General features: G+C 41.9%; 1 protein-coding gene across 3 annotated transcripts in view; it reads left to right on the top strand.

Moving 5' to 3' along the window:
• COQ2 (coenzyme Q2, polyprenyltransferase) overlaps positions 1 to 16,795 on the top strand; it is a 36,802-nt gene extending 20,007 nt beyond the window's left edge. For all 3 annotated transcript variants that reach the window (XM_089677877.1, XM_089677876.1, XM_089677878.1), the window contains exons 6-8: positions 7,436 to 7,569; positions 9,115 to 9,303; positions 13,809 to 16,795. In XM_089677877.1, coding sequence (XP_089534003.1) covers positions 7,436 to 7,569; positions 9,115 to 9,303; positions 13,809 to 13,967 — 482 coding nt within the window. In that variant the 3' untranslated portion in view covers positions 13,968 to 16,795. The remainder of the gene's footprint in view (positions 1 to 7,435; positions 7,570 to 9,114; positions 9,304 to 13,808) is intronic.
• Positions 16,796 to 26,422: the final 9,627 nt, after the last annotated feature.

Genomic DNA, 26,422 nt, shown 5'->3' with positions numbered 1-26,422 from the left:
GTACACAATGGCTTTCATTTATAGCCTTTCATTGTGTACTATTGTGATCACTGTGATTTGGTCACAGTGATTACATGGTAAAGGGTCAATCACAGCAGACCTGCACCTTGTGATAGCTGTGGTCAATCACAATATTAGTGTGATATTGTGGCCAATGCTGCTCTGGTCACAGTATGTTAAAAAATAAAAATTATTATTAGTATGTGAAATTTCACAGTATGTGATCAAAAAGTTGTGACACAAAATTATAACTTCAAAATACTCACCATGCCTTTTTACTAAATTTCATCGGAGTGTCTACTTTCCAAAAAGGAATCATTTTAGGGCCTCAAGAAATTAGATCAGTAGGCCATCAGTACATCAGAATTGATCAATTTTCAAATGTGTATATACAGTTGTGGCCAAAATTATTCAACCCCCACTGAAATTGAGTGTTTTGGCCAGTTTGACATTGCTTTTGATCATTCAGTCATCTTGCTTACATTTACATTAAAGAGGCACTTGTAGGTCAGACAAATATAACATAACAGTTATAATGAAATAACCACAAATGTCTTTTCTGTGCTCACAGCATTATCAGTTTTATTCAACCCCCAAGTGACATTCAATCTTAGTACTTAGTACAGCATCCTTTTACAGTTATAACAGCTTTTAAACGTGAAGCATAGCTTGACACAAGTGTCTTGCAGCGATCTACGGGTATCTTCGCCCATTCTTCATGGGCAAAGGCCTCCAGTTCAGTCACATTCTTAGGCTTGCGCACTGCAACTGCTTTCTTTAAGTCCCACCAGAGGTTCTCAATCGGATTTAAGTCTGGTGACTGCGATGGCCACTCCAAAATGTTCCAGCCTTTCCTCTGCAACCATGCTCTAGTGGACTTGGAGGTATGCTTGGGATCATTGTCCTGTTGAAAGGTCCAACGTCTCCCAAGCCTCAGGTGTGTGACGGACTGCATCACGTTTCCATCCAATATCTCCTGGTACTGAAGAGAATTCATGGTACCTTGCACACGCTGAAGCTTCCCTGTACCTGCAGAAGCAAAACAGCCCCAAAGCATGATTGACCCTCCACCATGCTTCACAGTAGGCAAGGTGTTCTTTTCATCATAGGCCTTGTTCTTCCTCCTCCAAACATAGCGTTGATCCATGGGCCCAAACAGTTCTAATTTTGTTTCATCAGTCCACAGAACACTATCCCACAACTTTTGTGGTTTGTCCACATGGCTTTTGGCATACTGCAGTCGACTCTTCTTATTCTTTGGAGACAGCAAGGGGGTACGCCTGGGAGTTCTGGCACGGAGGCCTTCATTACGCAGTGTGCGTCTTATTGTCTGGGCTGAAACTTCTGTACCCACATCTGACAAATCTTTTCTCAGTTCCTCAGCAGTCACACGGGGACTTCTCTCCACTCTACGCTTCAGGTAGCGCACAGCAGTCGAAGTCAGCATCTTCTTTCTGCCACGACCAGGTAGCGTTTCAACAGTGCCCTTTGCCTTGAATTTGCGAATGATGCTTCCTAAGGTGTCTCTTGGTATGTTTAACATCTTTGCAATCTTCTTATAGCCATTGCCCTTCCTGTGAAGAGAAATCACCTCTTCTCTTGTCTTCCTGGACCATTCTCTTGCCTTCACCATGTTTGTAACCACACCAGTAAATGTCTAGAAGGAGCTGAGTATCACAGTCATTTTAAAGCTGCCTAATTGGTGCTTATTATGCTTGATTGCTGCTCGGTGACATCCACAGGTGTTTTCAATACCTGATGGAAAGCACCTGTATGAACCTCTGTTCTTCAGAGTGGTAGTCTTTAAGGGGTTGAATAATTGTGGCAATGAAGAAACCACATAAGAACCATTTACTACTGTATTACATAAACAATTGATGTCATTTTAGTTGCATTTGGGTAGTTACAACGTCCTTGTAGGATTTGATTCTGAATACAATTCCAAATGTACACTATAGTCCCTAAACCCCTTTACAGCATTGGGGGTTGAATAATTTTGGCCACAACTGTATATATATTTTGTAGACTATAACTATCCCACAGACTAAATATTATACACTGATTTGGTTTACTTTCACCAAAAAATGTAGCAGAATATATTTCAACCTTAATTTATGAAGAAAGATTTATTTGCAAAATTTTATAACCAACCTGTTTTGTTTTGTTTTTTCAAATTCGTTGGTATTTTTTTCTTTTACAAAGAGCTTTATTGAATAGTAAGCAAAGATAAACAGACATTCGGAGCAAAAATTCAATGACCAACATTTATAAATTGTATTAAATGAAGGGAAGCTGGTTCAAGGCATGCAGCGATAAAGGCAAAAGCTGAAAAGTTTACATAGGTGCCCTGAGGGAAAGGATGGCGGAAGGGGTTGGAAGGGAACGGGTAACAAACCTTTGTGGGTCAATGATAATGTAAACTCTAAAGGGAAGTTTTGCTACATCAACATTATAGAAAGCGGGAGAGGCACGAGAAGAGGCCTCACCAAAAAAATAGTACATGTTCATGACCTAAAGTTTATAAAGAAATCTAGATTGCATAAATAGTATTGCGAATGTAGCGCATAAAACAGCAGGCACAATCCGTAAAATATGTTTAAGGACAGATTGAACAGGAAAGTAGAAAAAGACAAATAGTAGAGAGACACGGACAACACACACACACAAAAAAAAAAAAAAGGGGAGGGGCTCCAAGGGGATCACAGCAAAATCCATCCTCATATCGACAGAAGGGACTGGTCGAATCTCGAGGGTTGAGCTATATCAAGCCAGGGACGCCATATCTGCAGAAATTTTGTATGGGTATCCAACAATATGGCCGTCAGTTTTTCATTAACCATTATGAAGTTCATCCGGTTCGTTGGTATTTTTTTCATTTATTTAGCAAAACAATTACATAAAACCCAGTGGTTATTAATGACACCAAAAGAAAGCTCTGTCTGCCTCAAAAAATGATACAAATGTCATCTGTGTACAGCATTTCATGACTGAGTAATTGTCATTCAAAGTGTGATAGCTCTGAAAGCAAAAAATTGGCCTGGACAGGAAGGGGGTGAAAGTGTCCCAGTATTGAAGTGGTTAATAAACTGCTATTATTAACGTGGAGGGAACAGTCCAGCCCAAACTTATTTATAGGTTTGCATAAAATGTGGAAAATTTTAATCCTTTGCTGGGTCTTGACTACAGTCCACAACCCCAGCTGGAAAATACCCCTCCCTCAACCAAGATGGCCAGGTTAGCCATCTTGGTTCCCCTCCCTTTATTGTATTCTTTATACTTCCTGTGAATCTGCAAGGGGGATGGAGATGCTGTAATGCTGGTGCTGCTGTTTTCTAGTAGAATCATCTTAGTGTATGGAAAATATACTCCAGAAGGACAAACAAGGAATATCGGATCCCAGACTAGTAATAAGGTCCCAGTAGGGTATTAAAGTGATATTAAAGGTTCAGTTATTTAAAAAACAAACTAACGTGATACTTACCTGCTCTGTGCATTGGTTTTGCACAGAGCAGCCCCGATCCTCTTCTCGGGTCCCCCACCTGTGTTCCTGGCTCCTCCCCCTTGACCAGTGCCCTAATAGCGAATTGCTTACTATGGGGGTACTGGTGTGTGCTCGCTCCCGAGACCCCGCTCTATGCATCCATAAGACACATAGAGCTGCTGCTCTGCCCAACCCACACTTTCTCCTCAATGGCTCACTGGCTGTGATTGACAGCAAGCAGCGCCAATGGCTTCCACTGCTGTTTTAATAAATGAGGAGAGAGAGTGGGGAGCTGCACACAGGATGTTTTCTACCTTCATGCATGAATGCACAGAAATAAAACAAACATCCATTTAAATCTTAATTACATTGCTTCAGAGCACCACAAATCAAAAACGCTATTTATTTCATTTTTAATATTCAGAGCAAACCCATCCATCATTCCATGTCTGAATGCTTTAGTTTGCTGAGAAATCACTTTGAAAAACACTGCCTAGCATTTGTGGCCATGGCCATCTTGAGTAAGGGCAGATAATTCATTTATTTCCTGGAATCCATCTGCCCTTAGCTCAGGCATGCATGCAGGATGGTGTGCTTGGCTGAGAAAACCACTCCTTCCCATCTGAAGACTCCTGGGATGTATGATATCATTTTCCTAGGCCAGAAACCAGAAAGTAACTGAAGAAATGTAAAAAAAAAAAGTTAAAACAAGTAAATATGGTATATTTTCCTGTCTATTTACTAATACTAGTAGCATATGGATTACAAATACTCAATGCTGATTGAGAGAGTGAAGTTCCACTATAAGTTTGTATTCCTGATTCAGAAATGTACCAGAACCTCTCTCCATCAGCTTCCTTCAAATCTGAAAATTCAATTTTTTTTTTGCTTTGATTTGACTTCCTGTTAGAGGGTGGCTCCATTCATTCTTCATGGCCCCGATGTATGTAAGAATGTAGCCACCCTCTCTTGCTCGTTCCTGAGATGCACTATGGGATTTGTAGTCTGCATAGAGCCGTGTACATGACCAAAACTAACGTGCATTACTCATTCCAAACAAATGGAAGTGAGGAGGGGAAAAGGGGACATTTTGGAGCTCACAGAGAATGTTATTGGGAGGTAGGGCCATTAAGTAGTAGATGTGTATAGATCATTTTTGGAGAATAAAGTTTAGTGTCAATTTTTACGTTCTGCTTGTATACACCAAAAGCTGAAAATATATATTTGGGCAGAGTTCTACTTTTAACCGCTTCCCATCCGCCCTATTGCAGAAATACAAATTCATGTGTATATATACGTGATTTTGCACTTCTGGGTAGGGGGCGCGTACGAGCACCCTATCTACGCTGCCATTTGCGGCCACGGCTGTCAATCACCAGGCTATGTCAGATAATTACTTGCTGGCGCAGCGCCAGGTGCTTTCCGACGGAGAGGACGACTGTTTGTTTACTAACAGTCGTCTTCCCTGTCACCTCGGGCACATTGCTGTGGATGCACAGCACAGCCATCCACAGCAGTGTGCTTACAGTGAAGCACCAACACACAGCCCCCCAGTAAAACACTCCCTGCACAGTTAACACTGTGATTGCCCCTCATGTTAACCCCTTCTTGCCCAGCACCATTGGTACACTGTCAGTGCTTCTTCTTTTTTTTTTTTTAAAGCACTGTTCACTGTATTGGTGCCACTGGGGATGTCGATGACACCAAGTCCGTTCCCCCCAGTGTCAGAATGTCCGCCGCTATAAGTCGCTGATTGCCACCATTACTAGTAAAAATTAAAAAAAAAAAAAAAATCCCAGTATATATGCCGTCATTTGTAAACACTATAACTTTCACATAAATCAATTCATTTACATGTATTGGGATTTTTTTTTAGCTATGATATGTAGCAGAATACATTTTGGCGTAAATTTATGATGAAATTAGATTTTTTTTTTTCCTATCTTTTTTTTTTTTTTACTGGACACGTTTTAAGAGCAAAAAGTGAAAAATATATTTTATTTTCTCGAAATTGTTGGTCTTTTTTTTTTTTTTTTTTTTTTTTTTTTTATAGCGCAAAAAAATAAAAACCGCACAGGTGATAAAATACCACCGAATGAAAGCTCAATTCATGGAAAAAAGGGCGTAAATTTAATTTGGATGCTGCATTGCACAGCCACGCAATTGTCAGTTAAAGTAACGCAGCTCCGTAACACAAAAAATGGCCTGGTTAAGAAGGGCGGTAAATCCTCAGGAGGGCAAAGGTGGTCACGACGCAAAGGAAAGTCGACCTTTATCACGACAGTGGTATACATCGTTCTAGGACTCTGCAGATCGTGAGGCACTCTGGTAACATTTTCAGGGCTCTCAGCTGCTGTGTCATATGGAATTTCATGATCTTGCGTTTGGCTGGAGCATATACCCCTGTAGCTGACTTGGAAGGCACAGTTTCCTTTGGGATTGTGGAGATATTCATTGGATGCTTTCTATACTGTCACATGTGAGTGCATATGTGGAAGTCTTTGTGATAAAAAAGCTTTTTAACCACTTCCTGTCCGGACACTTTTACCCCCTTCCTGTCCAGGGCAATTTTCAGCTTTCAGCGCTATCACACTTTGAATGAAAATTGCGCGGTCATGCAATACTGTACCCATATGAATTTTTTACCATTTTTTTGAGACAGATAAAGCTTTATTTTGGTGGTATTTATTCACCGCTGGGATCTTTATTTTTTTTACTATGTAAATGAAAAAGTCCAAAAATTTAAAAAAAAAGTGTTTTTTTTTTTAATAAAGTTTTGCAAATAAATAATATTTCATCATAAATCTTGGCCAAAATTTATTCCGTTATTTTTTTAGTAAAAAAAAAAAAAATCCAAATTAGTTTATAACCAAAAATTATAATTTTTAAACATTTTTTATTACATTTTTATTTTATTTTTTTATATTGTGTATATATATATTTTTTTTACATACTGTCACCCTAGCAGTACAGTGTCACCATGGTGACACTGTACTACTTGTGGGGGTGATGAAGATTTTTTTTTTTTTTACACTGATTGCTTTTACACCCATATAGGATGTAAAAGCAATCATTTCTCTTTCTCTCTGTCTGCATTCTTGCAGTCATTGAGAAATACTGAGTGAGCTGTGATTGGTCACAGCTTGTCACATGGTACAAGGCTGTTGTGAATAGCCTTGTGCCATGTGACCTCTGTGATCATTCACAGATTTCACACGTAGTAAGCAATGATGTCACAAGTGACATCTTGCTTACTACTTTGCATGTGATCACTGATTCGCCAATCAGTGATCACATGATCGGGACCTCGTACAGAGGTCCCGTCCGACGATCGGTGTTTCACTGTGTCCGGAGGACACAGCGGGCACCGGATCGCGGTGGTGCGCGCTCTCAGGGAGCGCGCACAGCTAGAAAAGGCAGGTGCCGTTTATGAACGGCAACCCGCCCCTGGACTGCCACCGCCCTGCCGTTTATAAACAGCAGGCGGACGGCAAGAGGTTAAAAGGGTAAACACTATGTTAAGTTTTTTGTTCATGAGGATTACGATTGGTGAAGAGGGTTCTTTGGAGTGAGCCATTGGGATCCATTATTCATCAAGTTGACCTTCAAAGTCCACTTTGGGACCAAAGTGCGGTTAGACCAAGCATTATATTATGTGAGGTCACACTGCTGGAGGTGAGCAGACATCTGGTGGAGGAATTGTACACTCTCTCTGTGTTTTGGAGCACCGGTGGTCATGGGATGAAGGATATTCATTCAGAAGTAAAATATTGGTACTTTATCACTTCTAGTATTCATTCATTTATTTTTTATGTTTGGTGTGTAGCGCTGCACAGTATTATTTTTTATTTTCTCATCATGATCTATATTCCCTTTCCCTGTACTGCATTCTTACAAGATTACTTATTGGTTGCATGGATGTGAATGCATTAATCTCTTTACCTTTATACACAGGGCTGGCATTTAACTGGGGAGCCTTGTTAGGCTGGTCTGCTATTAAAGGGTCATGTGACTGGTCGGTGTGTCTTCCCTTGTATGTCTCTGGAATTATGTGGACGCTGGTTTATGATACCATCTATGCACACCAGGTAATTCCTATGTTTTTCACTGAAGAATGGGTATGTCTGGGCAACAAAATGCGTATGCAGTACATCTCTGCAACGCATGCACATTTCCCCATGGTTTATCCCTTTAACCACTTGCCGACTGCGCTATAGCTGAACGCCGTCTAGTTCTGGGAGGGTGTCTGTAAACATCCTATCAGAACTCCACCCCCCCTGCATGCTCTGTCATCGCTGTGTCCTTTGGACACAGCTGGTCACAGATCAAGGTAAAGGGCCAATCACAGTGGTCCTTTACCATGTGATCAGCTGTGTCCAATCACAGCTGATCACATGTAAACAAATGCCGGTTATCAGCTTTTCCTTTCCTCAGCGCTGTCACTGGGTGCGGAAAGGAAAGCCGATAACCGACAATCCTGTGACCGCACACATCTACAATGATAATCAGTGCAGCTCCAATTGTAGTATAAAAAAAATTCGAGTGTGTATATATAACATGCTTTGTAGAAGTTATACACTTATTGGGATATTTTATTTACCAAAGACATAATGAAATTCGATTTTTTTTTTTTTTAATTGGATTTGTTTTATAGCAGAAAATAAAAAATATATATTTTCGGTCTTTTTTTCATTTACGTAAATAATAACAACCCAGTGGTGATCAAATATCACCAAAAGAAAGCTCTATTTGCATGAAAAAATGGTATAAATTTCATTTGGGTACAGTGTTGCATGACCGCACAATTGCCAATTAAAGTAGCACAGTGCCAAATAGCAAAGAAAATGCCCTGGTCATGAAGGGGGCAAAACCTTCTGGAGCTTAAGTGGATATGCTATAATTGATGAATGCAAAAATACCTGTTGATCCTGGCAGAAATGTTTCCAGCTGATCACTTCCTTTATTCTGTGCCTGTGCCGACTGTGATCAGTTAATGTTCCCAGCTCTCCCTGTGAACTACAGAATTGCCCCCCCCCCAATATTATCAAGGAGATAAAAAGGAAAAGTGTGATATTTCTATCCTTTTAGGGCAGCACAGTGGCTAAATGGTTATCACTTCCACCTGGCAGTACTAGGGTCGCTGGTTCAAATCCCGACCGCGGCACTACCTGCCTGGAGTTTGCATGTTCTCCCTGTGCCTGTGTGGGTTTTCTTCGGGTGCTCTGGTTTCCTCCCACTCTCCAAAGACATGCTGGTAGGTTAATTGGCTCCTGTCTAAATTGTCCCTAGTATGTGTATGGATGGATGTGAGTTAGGGACCTTAGATTGTACACCCCTTGAGGGTTAGGGACTGATGTGAATGTACAATATGTATGTAAAGCGCTGTGTAAATTGACGGCGCTATATAAGTACCTGAAATAAATAAAAAAATACATATCCTGGGGTGACAGCACAGTTGGAGAGCATTGTCACCCTAAGATAGGAAGTGTGTTACTAACAGGATCACTAGGTGAAAATAAGGGAATCGAAGCCCAAGAAGAGAAATTAATTCTGACACCACATCTCAGGACTGGTAAGCTGCAGTATATCTCTTGGGTTTATATATGCTTTATCCAAGCTGTGTTTATTTTCAGGATAAAAAAGATGATGTGGTTGTTGGGGTAAAATCAACAGCATTGCGATTCAATGAACAGACAAAGCTGTGGCTAAGCGGATTTAGTGCGGCAATGCTTGCAGGACTTACACTGACAGGACTAAACTGTGACCAGACACTTCCCTATTATGCCGCTGTTGCACTCATTGGGGGACATCTTGCTCATCAGGTAACTTTTTTTTTTAACCTCGTGATCATGATCAATACACGGTAGCAGGATGATGTACAGTGGGGAAAATAATTTCATCCCCTGCAGATTTTGTATGTTTGCCCATTTGCAAAGAAATGAAGGGTCTATTATTTTTATCAGAGGTGCATTTTAAATGATAGAGACAAAATATCAACCAAAAATCCAGAAAAAAACACTTAATACAAATGGTATAAATTGAGTTGCAGTTTAGTGAGTAAAATAAGTAGTTGATCCCCTACCAACCAACAATAATTCTGGCTCCCACAGACTGGCTATGTGCTCATGTGGTACACAGATTAGTCCTGTCAATTTAAGAAGGTGCCCCTAATGACAACTTGATATGTGTATAAAAGACACCTGTCCACAGAATCTTTCTCTATTCAAACCTCACCACCACCATGGACAAGACCAAAGAGCTGTCAAAGGAAAATTGTAGACCTGCATAAGGCTGGAATGGGCTACAAGACCATCAACAAGGAGCTTGGTGAGCAGGAGACAACTGTTGGAGCGATTATTCTCAAATGGAAGAAATACAAAATAACCATCAATCGCCCTCGGTCTAGAGCTCCATGCAAGAATTTGCCTCATGGGGTAAGCATGATCATGAGAAAAGTGAGGGATCAGCCCAAAACTACATGGTAGGAGCTTGTGATTGATTATAAGGCAGTTTGGACCACAGTCACCAAACAAACCATTGGTAGCATGATACGCCGCCATGAATTTAAATGCTGAAGCGCCCGCAAGGTCCCCCTCCCCAAGAAGGTATATGTACAGGCTCGCCTGAAGTTTGCCAATGAACATCTAAATGATTCAGAGAAGGATTGAGAGAAAGTGCTGAGGTCAGATGAGACCAAAATTGAGCTCTTTGGCATTAACTCGACTCGCTGTGTTTGGAGGAAGAAAAATGCTGACTATGACCCTAAGAACACCATCCCTACAGTCAAGCACGGAGGTGGAAACATTATGCTTTGGGGCTGTTTCTCTGCTAAAGTTACAGGCCAACTTTCCCATGTTGAGGGGATGGACGGGGCCATGTATTGTAAAATCTTGGATGAGAACCTTCTTCCTTCATCCAGAACACTGAAGATGGGTCGTGGATGGTCGTCTTCCAGCATGACAATGACCCAAAACATACTGCCAAAGCAACAAAGGAGTGGCTCAAGAAGAAGCACATTAAGGTCCTGGAGTGGCCTAGCCAGTCTCCAGACCTTAATCCTATAGAAAACTTATGGAGAGAGCTGAAACTTGGAACTGCCATGTGACAGCCAAGAAACCTTAAGGATTTAGAAAAGATCTGTAAAGAAGAGTGGACCAAAATATCTCCTGAGATGTGTGTAAACCTGGTATCCATCTACAAGAATCGTTTTACCTCTGTGATTGCCAACAAGGATTACTCCACCAAGTACTAAGTCATGTTTTTCCTGGGGATCAAATACTTATTTTACACACTAAACTGCAACTCCGTTTATAACATTTGTATCGTGTTTTTTCTTGAATTTTGGTTGATATTCTGTCTATGATAAAAATTGTACACCCTTCATTTCTTTTGTAAGTGGGCAAACTTTCAAAATCTGCAGGGATAAAATAATAATTTTCCCCATTGTCTATTACATGACCCCTTTATTGCAAGTTAACTTCTGTAAATGTGTTCTTTGGTTTTGTATAGATGGTAGTAAGGGTGCATCACCTGCTATCTTTTGGCTTTTGCTCAGGCCTTCATTTTTCATTTGGGGTTCTTTGTTTTGTAGCAGCCTTACAGAAATGATTCAGTTCGATTAATCGGTTGGTCATTCACAGTAGTGGACATTAGAAATAGGAGACCTTGGCTCTAAAACACACATACACACGTACACACACGACACTTTTAAAGCCTTTACAGGTTACTAGTTTAGAGTTCTACAGGGGGTCTGGTGCTAAAAGTATTGCTCTCGCTCAGACGTTCATGGCGAAACCTCACATGTGTGGTGTGATAGCCATTTACAGTCAGGTCCATAAATATTGGGACATTGACACAATTCTAACATTTTTGGCTCTATACACCACCACAATGGATTTGAAATGAAACGAACAAGATGTGCTTTAACTGCAGACTGTCAGCTTTAATTTGAGGGTATTTACATCCAAATCAGGTGAACGGTGTAGGAATTACAATAGTTTGCATATGTGCCTCCCACTTGTTAAGGGACCAAAAGTAATGGGACATTTGGCTTCTCAGCTGTTCCTTGGCCAGGTGTGTGTTATTCCCTCATTACCCAATTACAATGAGCAGATAAAAGGTCCAGAGTTCATTTCAAGTGTGCTATTTGCATTTGGAATCTGTTGCTGTCAACTCTCAAGATGAGATCCAAAGAGCTGTCACTATCAGTGAAGCAAGCCATCATTAGGCTGAAAAAACAAAACAAACCCATCAGAGAGATAGCAAAAACATTAGGCGTGGCCAAAACAACTGTTTGGAACATTCTTAAAAAGAAGGAACGCACCGGTGAGCTCAGAAACACCAAAAGACCTGGAAGACCACGGAAAACAACTGTGGTGGATGACCGAAGAATTCTTTCCCTGGTGAAGAAAACACCCTTCACAACAGTTGGCCAGATCAAGAACACTCTCCAGGAGGTAGGTGTATGTGTGTCAAAGTCAACAATCAAGAGAAGACTTCACCAGAGTGAATACAGAGGGTTCACCACAAGATGGAAACCATTGGTGAACCTCAAAAACAGGAAGGCCAGATTAGAGTTTGCCAAACGACATCTAAAAAAGCCTTCACAGTTCTGGAACAACATCCTATGGACAGATGAGACCAACATCAACTTGTACCAGAGTGATGGGAAGAGAAGAGTATGGAGAAGGAAAGGAACTGCTCATGATCCTAAGCATACCACCTCATCAGTGAAGCATGGTGGTGGTAGTGTCATGGCGTGGGCATGTATGGCTGTCAATGGAACTGGTTCTCTTGTATTTATTGATGATGTGACTGCTGACAAAAGCAGCAGGATGAATTCTGATGTGTTTCGGGCAATATTATCTGCTCATATTCAGCCAAATGCTTCACAACTCATTGGCCGCTTCACAGTGCAGATGGACAATGACCCAAAGCATACTGCAAAAGCAACCAAAGAGTTTTTTAAGGGAAAGAAGTGGAATGTTATGCAATGGCCAAGTCAATCACCTGACCTGAATACAATTGAGCATGCATTTCACTTGCTGAAGACAAAACTGAAGGGAAAATACCCCAAGAACAAGCAGGAACTGAAGACAGTTGCAGTAGAGGCCTGGCAGAGCATCACCAGGGATGAAACCCAGCGTCTGGTGATGTCTATGCGTTCCAGACTTCAGGCTGTAATTCACTGCAAAGGATTTGCAACCAAGTATTAAAAAGTGAAAGTTTGATTTATGATTATTATTCTGTCCCATTACTTTTGGTCCCTTAACAAGTGGGAGGCACATATGCAAACTGTTGTAATTCCTACACCGTTTACCTGATTTGGATGTAAATACCCTCAAATTAAAGCTGACAGTCTGCAGTTAAAGCACATCTTGTTTGTATAATTTCAAATCCATTGTGGTGGTGTATAGAGCCAAAAATGTTAGAATTGTGTCGATGTCCCAATATTTATGGACCTGACTGTATATATGCGATTACATATAAATATATTATTTATTCACACAACGTTTTAACACTGCCTTTTTAATTTTTTTTTTATCAACTTTATTGAACATCCTTTGTGATAGCATTGATCGTGACATGTCGTCTTTATGGAGAGATCTGGGGTCTATTAGACCCCAGATCTCTCCTCTGGCCTGCATAACATCTGATCAATCCAAGATTCAAGCTGGTAATGGCTTGTTTAAATGAGACCTGAACCAGAAGAAATCCTCATCGCTTCCGTTTTCTGACTTCACACAGTGGGAGGCACAACATAGTCATCCTCTCATTGTGTGCCCGGAACTGAATGCCACCAGTCACATCCTCATCAAGCTCCCCGGTAAGATGGGAGAGCCTGGTAAAGGTGGCGGTGGGGGGGAACCCTTTCGCCACCTGTAAAAGTAATCCGGTGACTCCATAGCCGCTTGGATTACTGTTACTTGAAAGAGAATCGCTGGAGTTAAGTAAACAATACCAGGATAGCTGCTGTCATGATCCCGGTATAAGCCAGGAAGAAGCGTGCCAAAGTCCATAAGGGCCAACCAATTAAATCATTACTTTGGCTGCGTGGGCACTGCTCATCACTCACAGCTGGAGACTGGGCTGGGGGAGTGGCAGGGTGTATGGTGTTAGTTCATCTTTTTATTTTTTCTGAATTGGTGACCTAATCTTTTAACTAGCAATTTAATTTTCTGTGAAGCACCAATTGTGTTGCTTCCACCTGATGATATATAGGTAATTATTATTATTATTATTATACAGTATTTATAAAGCGCCAATAGTTCGCTCAGCGCTGTAAATGGCTCCTTTTTTTTTTTTTCTCCCTGTTGTCCTTTAACAGATTTATTCTTTAGACATAAACAACGTAGAGGACTGCTGGAAAAAGTTTAGTGCCAATCGCAATGTGGGGTTTTTACTTTTCTTTGGCATTGTGTTTGGAAACTTGTGGAAGAGAAAAGACACCAGTGAAATCAAAGATGTATCCAATCACAGCTCTTGATGGAAGCCTGTCTGGCCGGGGTATGAGCACCTCAAAGAACCGACCTTTTCCAGCTGGAAGCCAGAGGCGCTGATCACTCGCATTACTTTACAGGGCATGTTTATCTCTTGTGTATGTTCCTTTGTTTAAAAAGCAGCAGATCACTCTTTAGCTCTACATTTTATTTCAATGGTTTCTTATAAGTGGACAGACCTGTTCTTCGACTCACTATCCAGCCAATGTTCAGACATGATGGTGGTTCAAGGAGAATCAAATCCTAGACCTACTATAAGTAGTCCTAAAAATGTTTCCTGCTTCCTCCTATGCTGACAACTTGTGTAATGGCCAGTACACACCATGAATCGTAGGAATACATTCCTGTGCAATTCAAATGCGATCCAGTTGCAGTGCAATTTCAGCCTATTCATTTGAATGGGTTGAACACACCAGACCGCACCAAAAGTAGTGCATTCACTACTTAAAAAAAACGCACAGCAACTGGATCACATTTTTACTGCTGTACCATGTGATCCGGTGCAGGTAAATGCACTGCCTCTGCGACCTGCATGTGGTGTGTCTTTAAGTTAACATTGACACCTGCTACAGAGCGCAAGAGTGCAGATCTATTTAAACACGGTTCAGGCAACGCACACAGTACATTGGTTACCCACACCGCATTCTGAACTGGCCCTAGAAAGGATGTGTACTCCTATATATTTCCACCTGCTCCGGTCTGCTCACGTGATCAGACAGCAGGGGCTTCAGGCGAGAGGAGGGACCATCGACATTGGAGTCTGTGTGATGCCACTGCTTCAGGCTTTACCAGCAGTTGTTGAGTGCTCCCTCCCCTCCTCTGTAACTGGTGCTGACTGACATGGGATTGTGTGACCCGTGCCGGGTGAAAATAGGTAAGTATACACCTTTTTATTACACAGTTTGATTGGCATAGGCGTTAGGAGGAACAGGGGACTGCAAAGTGATTGCAAAGGATAGATTTTTATTTATAATTTTTAAATAACAACCATGTTTTAGTTACCTGCTTTGTACAGAGCATCCCCGATCATCCTTTTCTGGGGTCCCCCGCTGATGCTCTGAGCTCAATGCCAACCTCACCCCATCCCTTGCTATGGTGGGCACTTGGGTGGGCTTGATCCTGAGTTGCGCTCTGTGTATCCATTGACAGAGCATGGCTCAGCCCTGGCCCCCGCCCTCTCCTCACTGGTTATGATTGACAGCAGCAGGAGCCAATGGCTTCCGCTGCTGTCTCTGAGCCAAGGAGGAGAGAGAGCGAGCAGAGTTGTGCTTTATGCACAGTACTTGGTTGGGATTGGGCTCAGGTAAGTATAAGGGGGAGGGGAGCTGCACACAGTAGGTTTTTTTTTTTGTTTTGCCCTAATGCAGATTATGCATTAAGATAAAAACCATTCAGCCTTTAGAACCACTTTTAGGCTCCATGCACACTAGCGTTTTATTTAGCTCCTATAAGCTATTACCAGCGTATTTTTTTATGCTTCTAAAAGCTAAATAGTGTTGTCCTGTGTCCGTGCACACTACTTTTGGCTATTAGCAGTTTTTCAGCTTCAGCGTTTAGGAGCAGGAAAAAAAATTGTTCTTTTAGAGCTTTTTGGCGCGATTTGTCCAACAGAAAAAAACGCTAATAAAACGCCTATAACAGCTTTTTTTTTTTTTCTAGCTTTTTTTTTTCTAGCTTTTTTTTTTTTTTTCCCCCTCTATATGTACTGTAAAAATGCTAGTAAAATGCTAATGCTCCTAAACGCTGTTGAAACGCTACTATAAACTGCTATTCCCGGTATTTTTTATCCAGCATTTTTTTTTAGCTTTAACCTCCTTAGCGGTATTCCCGGGTGTAGCTCGGGGTAAAATTTCTATACCAAGAGCGGTAACCCCGAGCTACACTCGGGCTTACCATGCGGCGTTGCTCTGGGGGTCCCTGCAGCACTTACCTTGTCCTTCGCTCCCGCCATGTGTCCCCTGCAGCGTCCCCGGCCATCTCCTCCGGCCGATGCCGGCATCCGGCTCCTGTATTCCGGTCCCTGTGAGTCGGGACGTACGGGCGCCGGAACCAGCGGGAAATTTTAAATTTTTAAAAAATGTAATTTTTGCTGTCTGCTGTTTCAATGCATTTCACATACATTTTGTCCCTACTGCTTTGTCCGGCGCCCTGCCTGCATTTTGAATGTTCTTTCTGCCTGGAAACTTAGAAAAGTCCATGGCGTCCAAAAAGCGTCCCTTTACGTCAAAAGCGGTTTTAGACCGGCTAGAGAACAGCGATAGTAAATCAGAACCACTTGCAGAATTGAGTGATAATGATTCGTGGGGGAAATTCCTCATCAGACACTGAAAACGATTTTGCGACTTTGCTCAGCGATGTGCGAATTTGCCTCTGTATTTCAAATTTCAGTGTTTTTGGTTTGATTATATTATTGAATTAAATTTATTATTATTATATTATTATTTTTTATGATTATTTATTAAATTATAATTTATGATTTCGTGTTTCAAATTTTATCATACCCGGGATGTTTACTAGACTCTTGTTCGGACAGATTTCAGTGAGTTATTCCTAAAAATTACAGCCTACAATAAAAAAACAACATATTTCCATGCAAAATAATGGTACCGCTTTCAGCACAAAAAATCGGAAAAAATCATACCGCCGAGGAGGTTAAAAAAAACCGCTTGTGTGCATGGAGCCTAAGACTAGTTAGGTATAGGCTGAATTTCTGCTTTCAGGCCTGCTTCTGAGTGCCTGTTTTCTCTGTAAAATGTTCAAGTTGGCCATACTATATCATGTTTATTTTAAGGAAATTAAATTATTTTGAAATATATCATCTTGTCCATATTATCTTTTAAAACCGATTTGTAGATATTATTGTTGATTAGAAATGTGACTGCTGTGATTTGTCCAGTGGATTAGAAAATGTTGGAATCCCTGGTGCCCTAATGAAAGCAACTGTTTTACCATTCATGTGAACCTTCCAGAAGCACCTTATTGACAGTGCCTAGGCTGGATACAGGCTGGAAAATCATGTCCTTGGTTTGCTGTCGACAGGATGAAGCATTTTCTCCCCAGCCATCACTCACACAGACTGTACAGTATAACTTTGTTACAAGTCACAGAGTGAGAGGCAGTAGCAGGAGGGATCTGTATACATGCGGCCAGGAACTTACAAACCACTACACAGACATTGTATAAAAAGTACTATAAGCGCCTTAGTAGGAGTCAACAAGCTGCTGTGCACAGAAAAAAGGTACCAATGACCTATAGAGAAGACAATGTATATAAATAGTGCAGCGCTTATAAATAATAGGTAAACAAAAGAACAGTAAGTCCTTAATAGATCAAATATTAAATTTAAAAAATTGTAACATTCCACTCACAGCTCAGCGCGGGAAGGGCGCAGTGTAATCGCTGTTCAAATTGAGCTGGAGGGGAGTGCTCTAGCCCACAGACCTGCTTGGAGGACGGAATACCACCCACTACCCAGGCCACCAGGAGGGACAACACCCACCAGGATTACACAGGAGGACCCCCTTTTCTGCAAAAGAGGACCACCTACCCGAGACCCTACATAGGGAGGACCACCCATTACCAGGCATCAGGATAATTGTACATAAGGCGCATTTAATATGCGCGTCCGGTGAGTGTGCATTTCATTACCACTATCACACGGATATCCAAGTCACCTGGTTTTCTCATATTCAATGTATTTGCTGGACTGTTCCATATCCTTTAATTTAAATTTTATACAATTTTTAATATTTATTATTTGATCTATTAAGGACTTGCTGTTCTTTTCTGTTTACCTATTATTTATAAGCGCTGCACTATTTATATACACTACACAGACATTGCTTTTTTTTTTTTTTTATAATGGCATCTTTGGGCCAGTAAAATGTCTGACACTGGCATTTTACGGAGAAATTAGGGTAAAAATGGAGAGTACTGTACTTTCTTGAGAAATATATGAACACAGTGTAGCGCTAAATAATATTAATAACAAAAATATACAAAGAAAAAATAATAAATCATAAGTATAAGTGTACCACACTCAATCCCCCCAAAATACACACTAAAAGGGATGCAATGAAATAATGAGTGCAACACGTGAATTCCCTCTATGGGAACATAACAGGTGCAAACTGTGTTATGTGTCATATAACAAAATGGTGAATAGCACACAAACACTCCAATCCGTAAGCAAATCTATATCATCAATCATACAATCATAATATGCAAATCCAAAAACCGAACCATATAAATATATAATGATGGTGCTCCAACTTGACTGGCCTGGCCTGGCGGGCACACCCACATCAGGGTCCATAGGATCCTCCGCACGACAGGTCTTTTGAGACGGTCTCATAGGCGGGTTTCTTCCTCTGGACTGGCCCTTAGTGGTCTGGGACATCAGGTTGTCATCTCCGGATCGATTGTTGGAAGTCTGGCCTTTCCTACAGGACATCAGGTAGCTACCTGAGCTTCCTTCTAGGGTCTGGTCATTGACACCTCCGATCGCTGATCTGGTCATCGTCTGGGCCTTCATTACTAAATTATGGAAAATGAACAGTTTAACCCCTTGCCTACAGGGCACTTATACCCCCTTCCTGCCAGGCCAATTTCCAGCTTTCAGCGCTGTCACACTTTGAATGACAATTGCGCGGTCATACAACACTGGACCCATATGACATTTTTTTGAGACAGATAGAGCTTTCTTTTGGTGGTATTTAATTACCTCTGGGATTTTTATTTCTTCTTAAACCAAAAACCACTGAAAAGTTTAATAAAAAAAAAAAGTTTTTTTCTTCGTTTTTGTTATACAATTTTGTAAATAAGTGATTTTTCTCCTTCACTGATGTGCGCTAATGAGGCTGCAGTGATGGGCACTGATAGGCTGCACTGATGGACACTGATAGGTGGCACTGATGGGCACTGATGAGGAGGCACTGGTAGGTTGCACTGATGGGCATTGACAGGCATCACTGATGGGCACTGAAAGGCAGCACTGATACATGACACTGATAAATGACACTGATAGGCGGCACTGACTGGCACTGATAGGCGGCACTGATAGGCAACACTAGGTGGCACTGATTGGCATTGATGGGTGACATTGAAAGGCAGCTCAGATGGGCACTGATAAGTGGCATTGATGTGCACTGGTATGCACTGATATGTGGCATTGATGGGCACTGGCACGTGGCACTGATGAGCACTGACAGGTGGCACTTCTGGGGCCACACTGATCATCAGGGCGCACTGATCATCAGTGCCCTGATGATCAGTGTACATGTCCCCTCCACGGAAAGCGGATTACCGGCTCTCCTCTACTCTCGAGCTGTCAGCGTGACAACTTCAGAGGAGGGAAATGCCGATAACCGGCGTTTCCGTGTTTACATGTGATCAGCTGTGATTGGACACAGCTGATCACATGACCGAGCCGACATCTTCGGCTCTTTCCATGATCCGCCGTGTCCGAGGGACACAGCGCATCGGCGATCGGCGCGCTCCCTGAGCCGCGCATGTGCAGTGAGAATAATAGGACGTCATATGACGTCCTATCAGAACGAGAGAACCACCTTGCGCCCGTCATTGTACTATAGGGCGGGCGGAGGGTGGTTAAGTACCAGATACACCAGAATATTATATGACTTGACCCTGTAAGACAAAAGGTGAATGAAAATTTTAGAGGAAATTCCATAATGATTTCAATATCTCCAGGTAGGAACTGGTGGGTTAGTCTTCTAACAACTGCAATTGTGACTTTGGGTGGCAAGCACGTAATTGATTGATGTGCACCCATCTCTCACTGATTTCACCGTTCCGGGGAATATGTAATTTATACGCCACCGGGGAAATCTTGTCAACAATGGAAAATGGACCTTTCCACGACGGAAGGAATTTCCGTTCCTTGACTTGATCAAATTTTGATCTGTAGTGCGATAAATGTTGGGGCAGTACCATCCGTCTACCTGTCATCAGTTCAAAGGATGACATTTTTGTGACTGTATTCGGAGTAGCCCTCAAAGAAATCGGGACCAGTGGAAGTTTTATATTCCAGTCCTTGCCTGTTTCCTTAACAAATTTCTTAAGGATGTTAACGATGGTCTGATTGTATCATTCTACTCCACCACTAGAGGCTGGCCAATAGGCGATATGCAGTTTCCTTTTAACACCCAAAATTTTCCACAGTTTGGCCATTACTTCTCTAGTGAAGTGTGATCCTCTGTCAGATTCTATCCTCTGTGGGAGATCAAAACGTGAAAAGATATGATTTATTAACAATGCGGCACATGTCTCGGAGCTATTATTTGGTGCTGGAATACATTCGACATACTTGGTAAATAAACATGTAACTGTTAACATATATCGATTTCCTCGTGAAGATTTTGTTACGGGTCCAATAAAATCCATTTGAAGGTCTGACCAAGGCATATATATCCCCCTTTTCTGGAGAGGTGCTCTATGGGTTGGTTTAGTAGGTTGAAACTGGGGACATATTAGGCAACCTTGGCAGTACTCCTTCACGTCACGTAACATATGAGGCCAGTAAGCATAATCCCGTAGGATCTCATATGTGATCTTCTCTCCACGATGCTCGGAAGTAGGAGCATCATGGGCATGCTGTAACATTAGACCTCTAAATTTAAGTGGGAGGACCCATTATTGGATACCACCTTTTGAGGTTCGTATCAACAATCCCTGGTACAAAGCGAATTGGGATTTTGATTTCATTAAAATATGTAAATCCTCTTTCCCAGTACATATTTCCTGATTAATGGGATTTTGGTTGGGGTCTTCTATGTCTATATCTTCTATGTCTATGTTTATGTCTATAAAATAAGCCAATTATTGGGTCTTCTTTTTGGGCAGTAATTAAATCCTCACTAGGAGAATCGTGACTCCACTGTAGTACATTAGGATCACCAGCTGTTCTGGCCTGTTGCCTGGTGATAGCTTCAATCTGTACTGTACCTAAAAGATGATCTATGTCTAGTAGTTCACCGGTGATTGCTCCTTCTTTGGCTAGTGAATCAGCCAAATCATTCCCTTCTTTTTCTGCACCTAGGACCTTGGAGTGGCCTTTTTGAAATAAAGGGTTAATTCATTGGACCTCACTAGCTCATCAATACGACAAAAGCGCTTACCATGTTTTACGGGCTTATTATTGCTTTTTGTCATATTATTTTGTTTCCACCTTGTAGGAGATAACAGTTGTTCTTCCAAAAAGTCAGTGTCCGGGGCCACCTTAGCAGGCGTAGTTGTGGAACAATCATGGAGCTCAGCTAGGCCCTGGGCTACTGGACTTTTCTTGTTTTGTTTATAACGAATTTCAAGAGGCCACCCTTGCAATGACAAATTCCAAGCAGTGATGCGGCTATTAGACACATTTCCTCCCCTGATACATTCACTCTTTAACCATTTGCCCTATGGCCGAATGGCAGCCGGCAAATGTCATCAGCGTTCTGGGTGGACGCCATATGGCGTCCTCCCGCACATACGCAGATTGCGCTCCTGCAGAGCCGCGCAGCGATGCGATCTGTCACCAGCCGTGTACCTCGGACACAGTCGATGACAGATCTGTGTATCAGCCCCCGTTGCTGGTAACATGTGACCTGCTGTGACCAATCACAGCAGGTCACATGACAGTTGTATACAATGGATGGCTTCATTCATGCCATCCATTGTATACTAATGTCTAGCTGTGAATGGTCACAGCAGGTCACATGCACATGTCATGTGATTAGCTGTGGCCAAAACACAGCTAAGCACAAAAAAAAAAACCCTGAATGAATCGATGTCATTCAGGGAAATGTTTGCTTATAGCAAAGTAATTCTTTGCTATAAGCAAATTGTGTAAAAAAAATAAAATACTGATCACTTCCCCAAAGTAGTACAATGTTACTATGGTAACATTGTACTACTTTGGTCATAGTGAAATATGAAAAAAAAATCTTAAAAAAAAATGAATAACCAATAATAAAAAAAAAATATATATATATTTTTTTTTTCATACTGTCACCAGTCAGTGTCCCTGATCACCGCCATGCCAGTTATATGATGACGCTGTACTGCACTGGTGACAGTATGTAAAAAAAAAAATAGTGAAACTAATTTTTTTCATTTTCCGAAAAATTATGATAAAAAAAATACAACTTCAAAAAACTCGCCATTTCTCTTATGAAGTACGTCGGACTGTCTACTCTGCAAAAAGGGGTCATTTGGGGGATATCTGTACTATTCTGACATTCTTGGACCTCAAGAAATTAGATTGGCTGTCAGTACTTCAGGATTGATCAATTTTCAGATCTATACCATAGTTTGTGAACTCTATAACTTTCCTACAAACTAAATAATACATCCTAATTTGGGTTATTTTCACCAAAGACATGTAGCAGAATACATCTCGGCCTAAATTTATGAAGAACAATTATTTATTTGCAAACTTTTATAACAGAAACAAAGAAAAACGTGTTTTTGTTTCAAAATTTTTGGTCTTTGTTTGTTAATTTAGCAAAAAATAAAAACCCCAGCGGTGATTAAATACCACCAAAAGAAAGCTCCAGTTGTGTGAAGAAAATGATAATATTTTAGTTTGGGTACAATGTTGTATGACCGCGCAATTGTCATTCAAAGTGTGAGAGTGCTGAAAACTGGCCTGGGCAGGAAGGGGTAAAATCGCCCGGTATTGAATTGGTTAAATACTGTAAAGGCTGGTGTGCCGTTTTAATAATGATTCCCTCTCCTTGAATATAACTGCGGAAATTCTGTAATGCCCACACGGTGGATAATAGAGCTTTTTCGCAGTCGCTGAATTTTATTTCTACTGGGGACAATGTTTTACTAGCATAGGCAATTTCCTTACTGACATTATCTTGTTTTTGGTAAAGAACGGAACTCATACTTACCTGTGTGAACCCTGTCTCTAGATAAAAGTTTTTACCTCCCTCTGGATACACGAGACATGGGGCCTGGGTGAGACTTTCCTTCAACTCCTTCATGGCGTCTTCCTGTTTCTTATCCCATGACCATTCGACATCTTTCCTTAGTAGGTGAAGCAACGGCTTGCTTATCTCGGCATAATTATCGATGAATTTACGTGAGTAATTTACCATACCTAGGAATGATCTTAATTCTTTAGTAGGGACTTTACAGTTTAGAACCGCCTCAACCTTCTTTTGTGGGTTCAAACCTTCAGCGGTAACTTCATGGCCTAGGAAATTTACCCTTGTGCGACACCATTGGGCTTTTTGTAGGGATAGTTTAACCCCTGCTGCTTTTAGTTGGCCCAAAACGTGTCGAAGTTCCGTAATATGCTTGGCCATATCAGTACTTTTGATCAGGATATCGTCCACATATGCCAACGTCCCCCGCTTGAGGGCATCTGGCATGGCCTTGTGCATAAAAACAGCACTCATGTCCGGAATTTATAAATCCGAAAGGCATTCGCACCCAACAGTACTGTCGGTTGCCAAAACTGAAAGCCAGTTTGTATTGGTCTTCCTCACTCACCTTAATGGTCCAATATCCCTGTGCACAATCCAAGGCTGTAAAAACTCGGGATCCTTGGAGTTGGGCTAGACATTGGTCTATGTATGGGACAGGCCATCCTGACATGTACACACGCTTGTTTAGCTGACGCCATTGTCCGTTGGGTTTTAAAATACCTAGGATAGGATGGTTATAGGAGCTGTGGGTGGGCTTAATTATACCCCTTTCATGTAACTTCCTGATAATCTCAGCTAGAGATTCATAGGAAGCTAACGGCAGCCTATACTGTCTTACGAATACTGGTGGGGCATCTGGATCTGTTTGGATCCTAGCGATGTGTAGGTCAGTAGTCCCACAATAGTAAGAATCCTTGGCAAAGATCTCTTGGAATTCAAGGAGAAGCTCTCGGAGCAATTGTCGGTCGAGATCATTGGAACACGCATCAGCAAGGACTACCATCTCTTCAACTAACTCCTTGAATCCAGGAAAGCTTTCCGGTTGTCCTATCTCATAGGCCTCTTCAAGTTTTGTGGTGAAGTCATTGGGCATGTGATGTGTGTTCTCCTGCCATCTAGGTTCCTTGGGGTACTCTTGTTCTTTGGGGGGTATAAAATGTACAGCACAGCATGTACGCTATTGTAGAGCACTACACAAGAGCAGAGTGTGATATATAATGTACAGCACGGCATGTACGCTATTGTAGAGCACGACACAAGAGCAGAGTGGCGTATATAATGTACAGCATGGCATGTACGCTATTGTAGAGCACGACACAAGAGCAGAGTGGGGTATATAATGTACAGCACGGCATGTACGCTATTGTAAAGCAGGACACGAGAGCAGAGTGGAGTATATAATGTACAGCACGGCATGTACGCTATTGTGGAGCACGACACAAGAGCAGAGTGGAGTATATAATGTACAGCACGGCATATAAACTATTGTAGAGCACGACACAAGAGCAGAGTGGGGTATATAATGTACAGCACGGCATGTACACTATTGTAGAGCACGACACAAGAGCAGAGTGGAGTATATAATGTACAGCACGGCATGTACACTATTGTAGAGCACGACACAAGAGCAGAGTGGGGTATATACTGTATAACAGTATATTTCTTCCATCAGCATACAGTGAATACAGCAACGTATTGAGACGTGTATAACATACAGCTGAGCATATATTGTAAAGCACAGCATATTCTGCAGAACATTGTGATAGTAGGAAGAACTCAAAAACAGAATTCATATTAATAAAGGTATCACTGGTCCAGTTGGGAATTCTGGCAGGAGTGGTTAAAAGGAACCTGTAATAAGGCAGCGTGGAAGCTGCCACAGCTGACCAAAGCATTTCCACAGTCCCTTCTTCCCTAGTGATTCTCTGACCACAACATTGTCATTCTGCAGTGTGTCACAAGCTGAAAGGCTGCAGCCAGGGACTGATGTGTGTCAGACATTTGTGAACACAACAAAGAACTGCACAAATGCCAGAATTTACATGATTGTGCCTGAGTTGGTATCTCAGTTCAGAAAGAAGATGGTGAACCTGGATCATGCCTGAACCAAGGTGGCTCCATCCTTTCAGAGAGACAAGCAGATGAAGGCATTGTCAGGAAAGGAAGGAGGGGGTTGTGATTTTTGTAAGAGGTAATAAAGCACAAAGCCCTGGGGCATAAGGATTTTCTGCCCTGGGTACAATGAGCCAGGAGGTGTTCTAGGACTGCCCCAGACATTCCTATCATGTAAGGGCCCTGCAAGCCCTGAGTCACATTGCTCATGGTATGCAGGAGTATCTTTCAGACAGATACAGAGCGGCACAGTCCAAAGCAGCCTTTCTTAAATTTTTTACCTTGGAAGGACCCTTGCCATAAAGTTTGAGGACTTGGGGAGTGTTGGTGTGTTCAGCGATGCATTGGTGGTCGGTGGCAGTGTTAATGAACCCTTTTGTGCCGCATTAGAGGCCAATGGCAACGTCTAGTAAACCCTTCATAATGCAGCATGAAGGGGTTAATTAACACTGCCACAACCCACCAATGGAGATGGATGTTTTCAATAGCATTGTCACTGACCATCAGTGCATCATGACGTGGTACTGGCTAGTATGGAGGGGTTAATTAACACTGTCACTGGCCACCAGTGCATCATGACGGGGTTGATCCTGCCACTGGCCACTAATGCAGTAGTAGTCAGGTCAGTGTTAATTCTTTAATGCTGCATTAGTGGCCCCTGGCAGTGTTAACCCCTTCATCCCTCACACCCGTTAAAGAGTTATTCAGTGCTCGGTATATAGGTAAAGAGACTCTGAGGATAAGCATTCATCAGATACTTTGGGCAATAAAGGAGATACATGGGACCTCCAGATGTGTGCCATTAACAGTTATATAGAACCTAAAGATGTGTGCCATTGACAGAGTTATATAGGACCTCCAGATGTGTGGCAGCGAAGGGGTTAAAAGGATTCATCAGACAATAAAAGGGTTACATGGAACCTCCAGATGTATGGCCGTGAAGGGGTAAAACAGATCAGACATTTTTAGCAGTGAGGGGATTACATGGGACCTCTAGATGGTTAGCCATGAAAGGGCTCAATGGAACTTCCAGATGTGTGTCAGTAAAGGGATTTCATGGGACCTTCATATGTGTTGCAGTGACGGGGGTTACAAAGGACCTCCAGATCCAGTGAAGGGGTTAAATGGTTTAAGACCTTTTGGCAATAAAGGGAATGCATGGGACCACCAGATGTGTGGAAGTGAAGGGGTTACATTGAACTTCCAGATGTGGCAGTGAAGGTGTTACATGGAAGCTCCAGGTATGTGGCAGTGAGAGGGTTTTATGGGAAGTCCAGATGTGTGGCAGCGAAGGGGGTAAATTGATTCAGAGATTTTGGCAATGAAGGCGTTACATGGGACCTCCAGATGTGTGGCAATGAAGGGGTTACATGGGACCTCCAGATGTGTGGCAA

This window comes from Staurois parvus, unplaced genomic scaffold, assembly GCF_062004578.1.
Source record: "Staurois parvus isolate SC_StPar_1 unplaced genomic scaffold, SC_StPar_1.0 ptg000195l, whole genome shotgun sequence".
Classification (NCBI taxonomy): domain Eukaryota; kingdom Metazoa; phylum Chordata; class Amphibia; order Anura; family Ranidae; genus Staurois; species Staurois parvus.
Note: the sequence above shows the minus strand (reverse complement) of the source record. Positions and strands in the feature narration are given on the sequence as shown.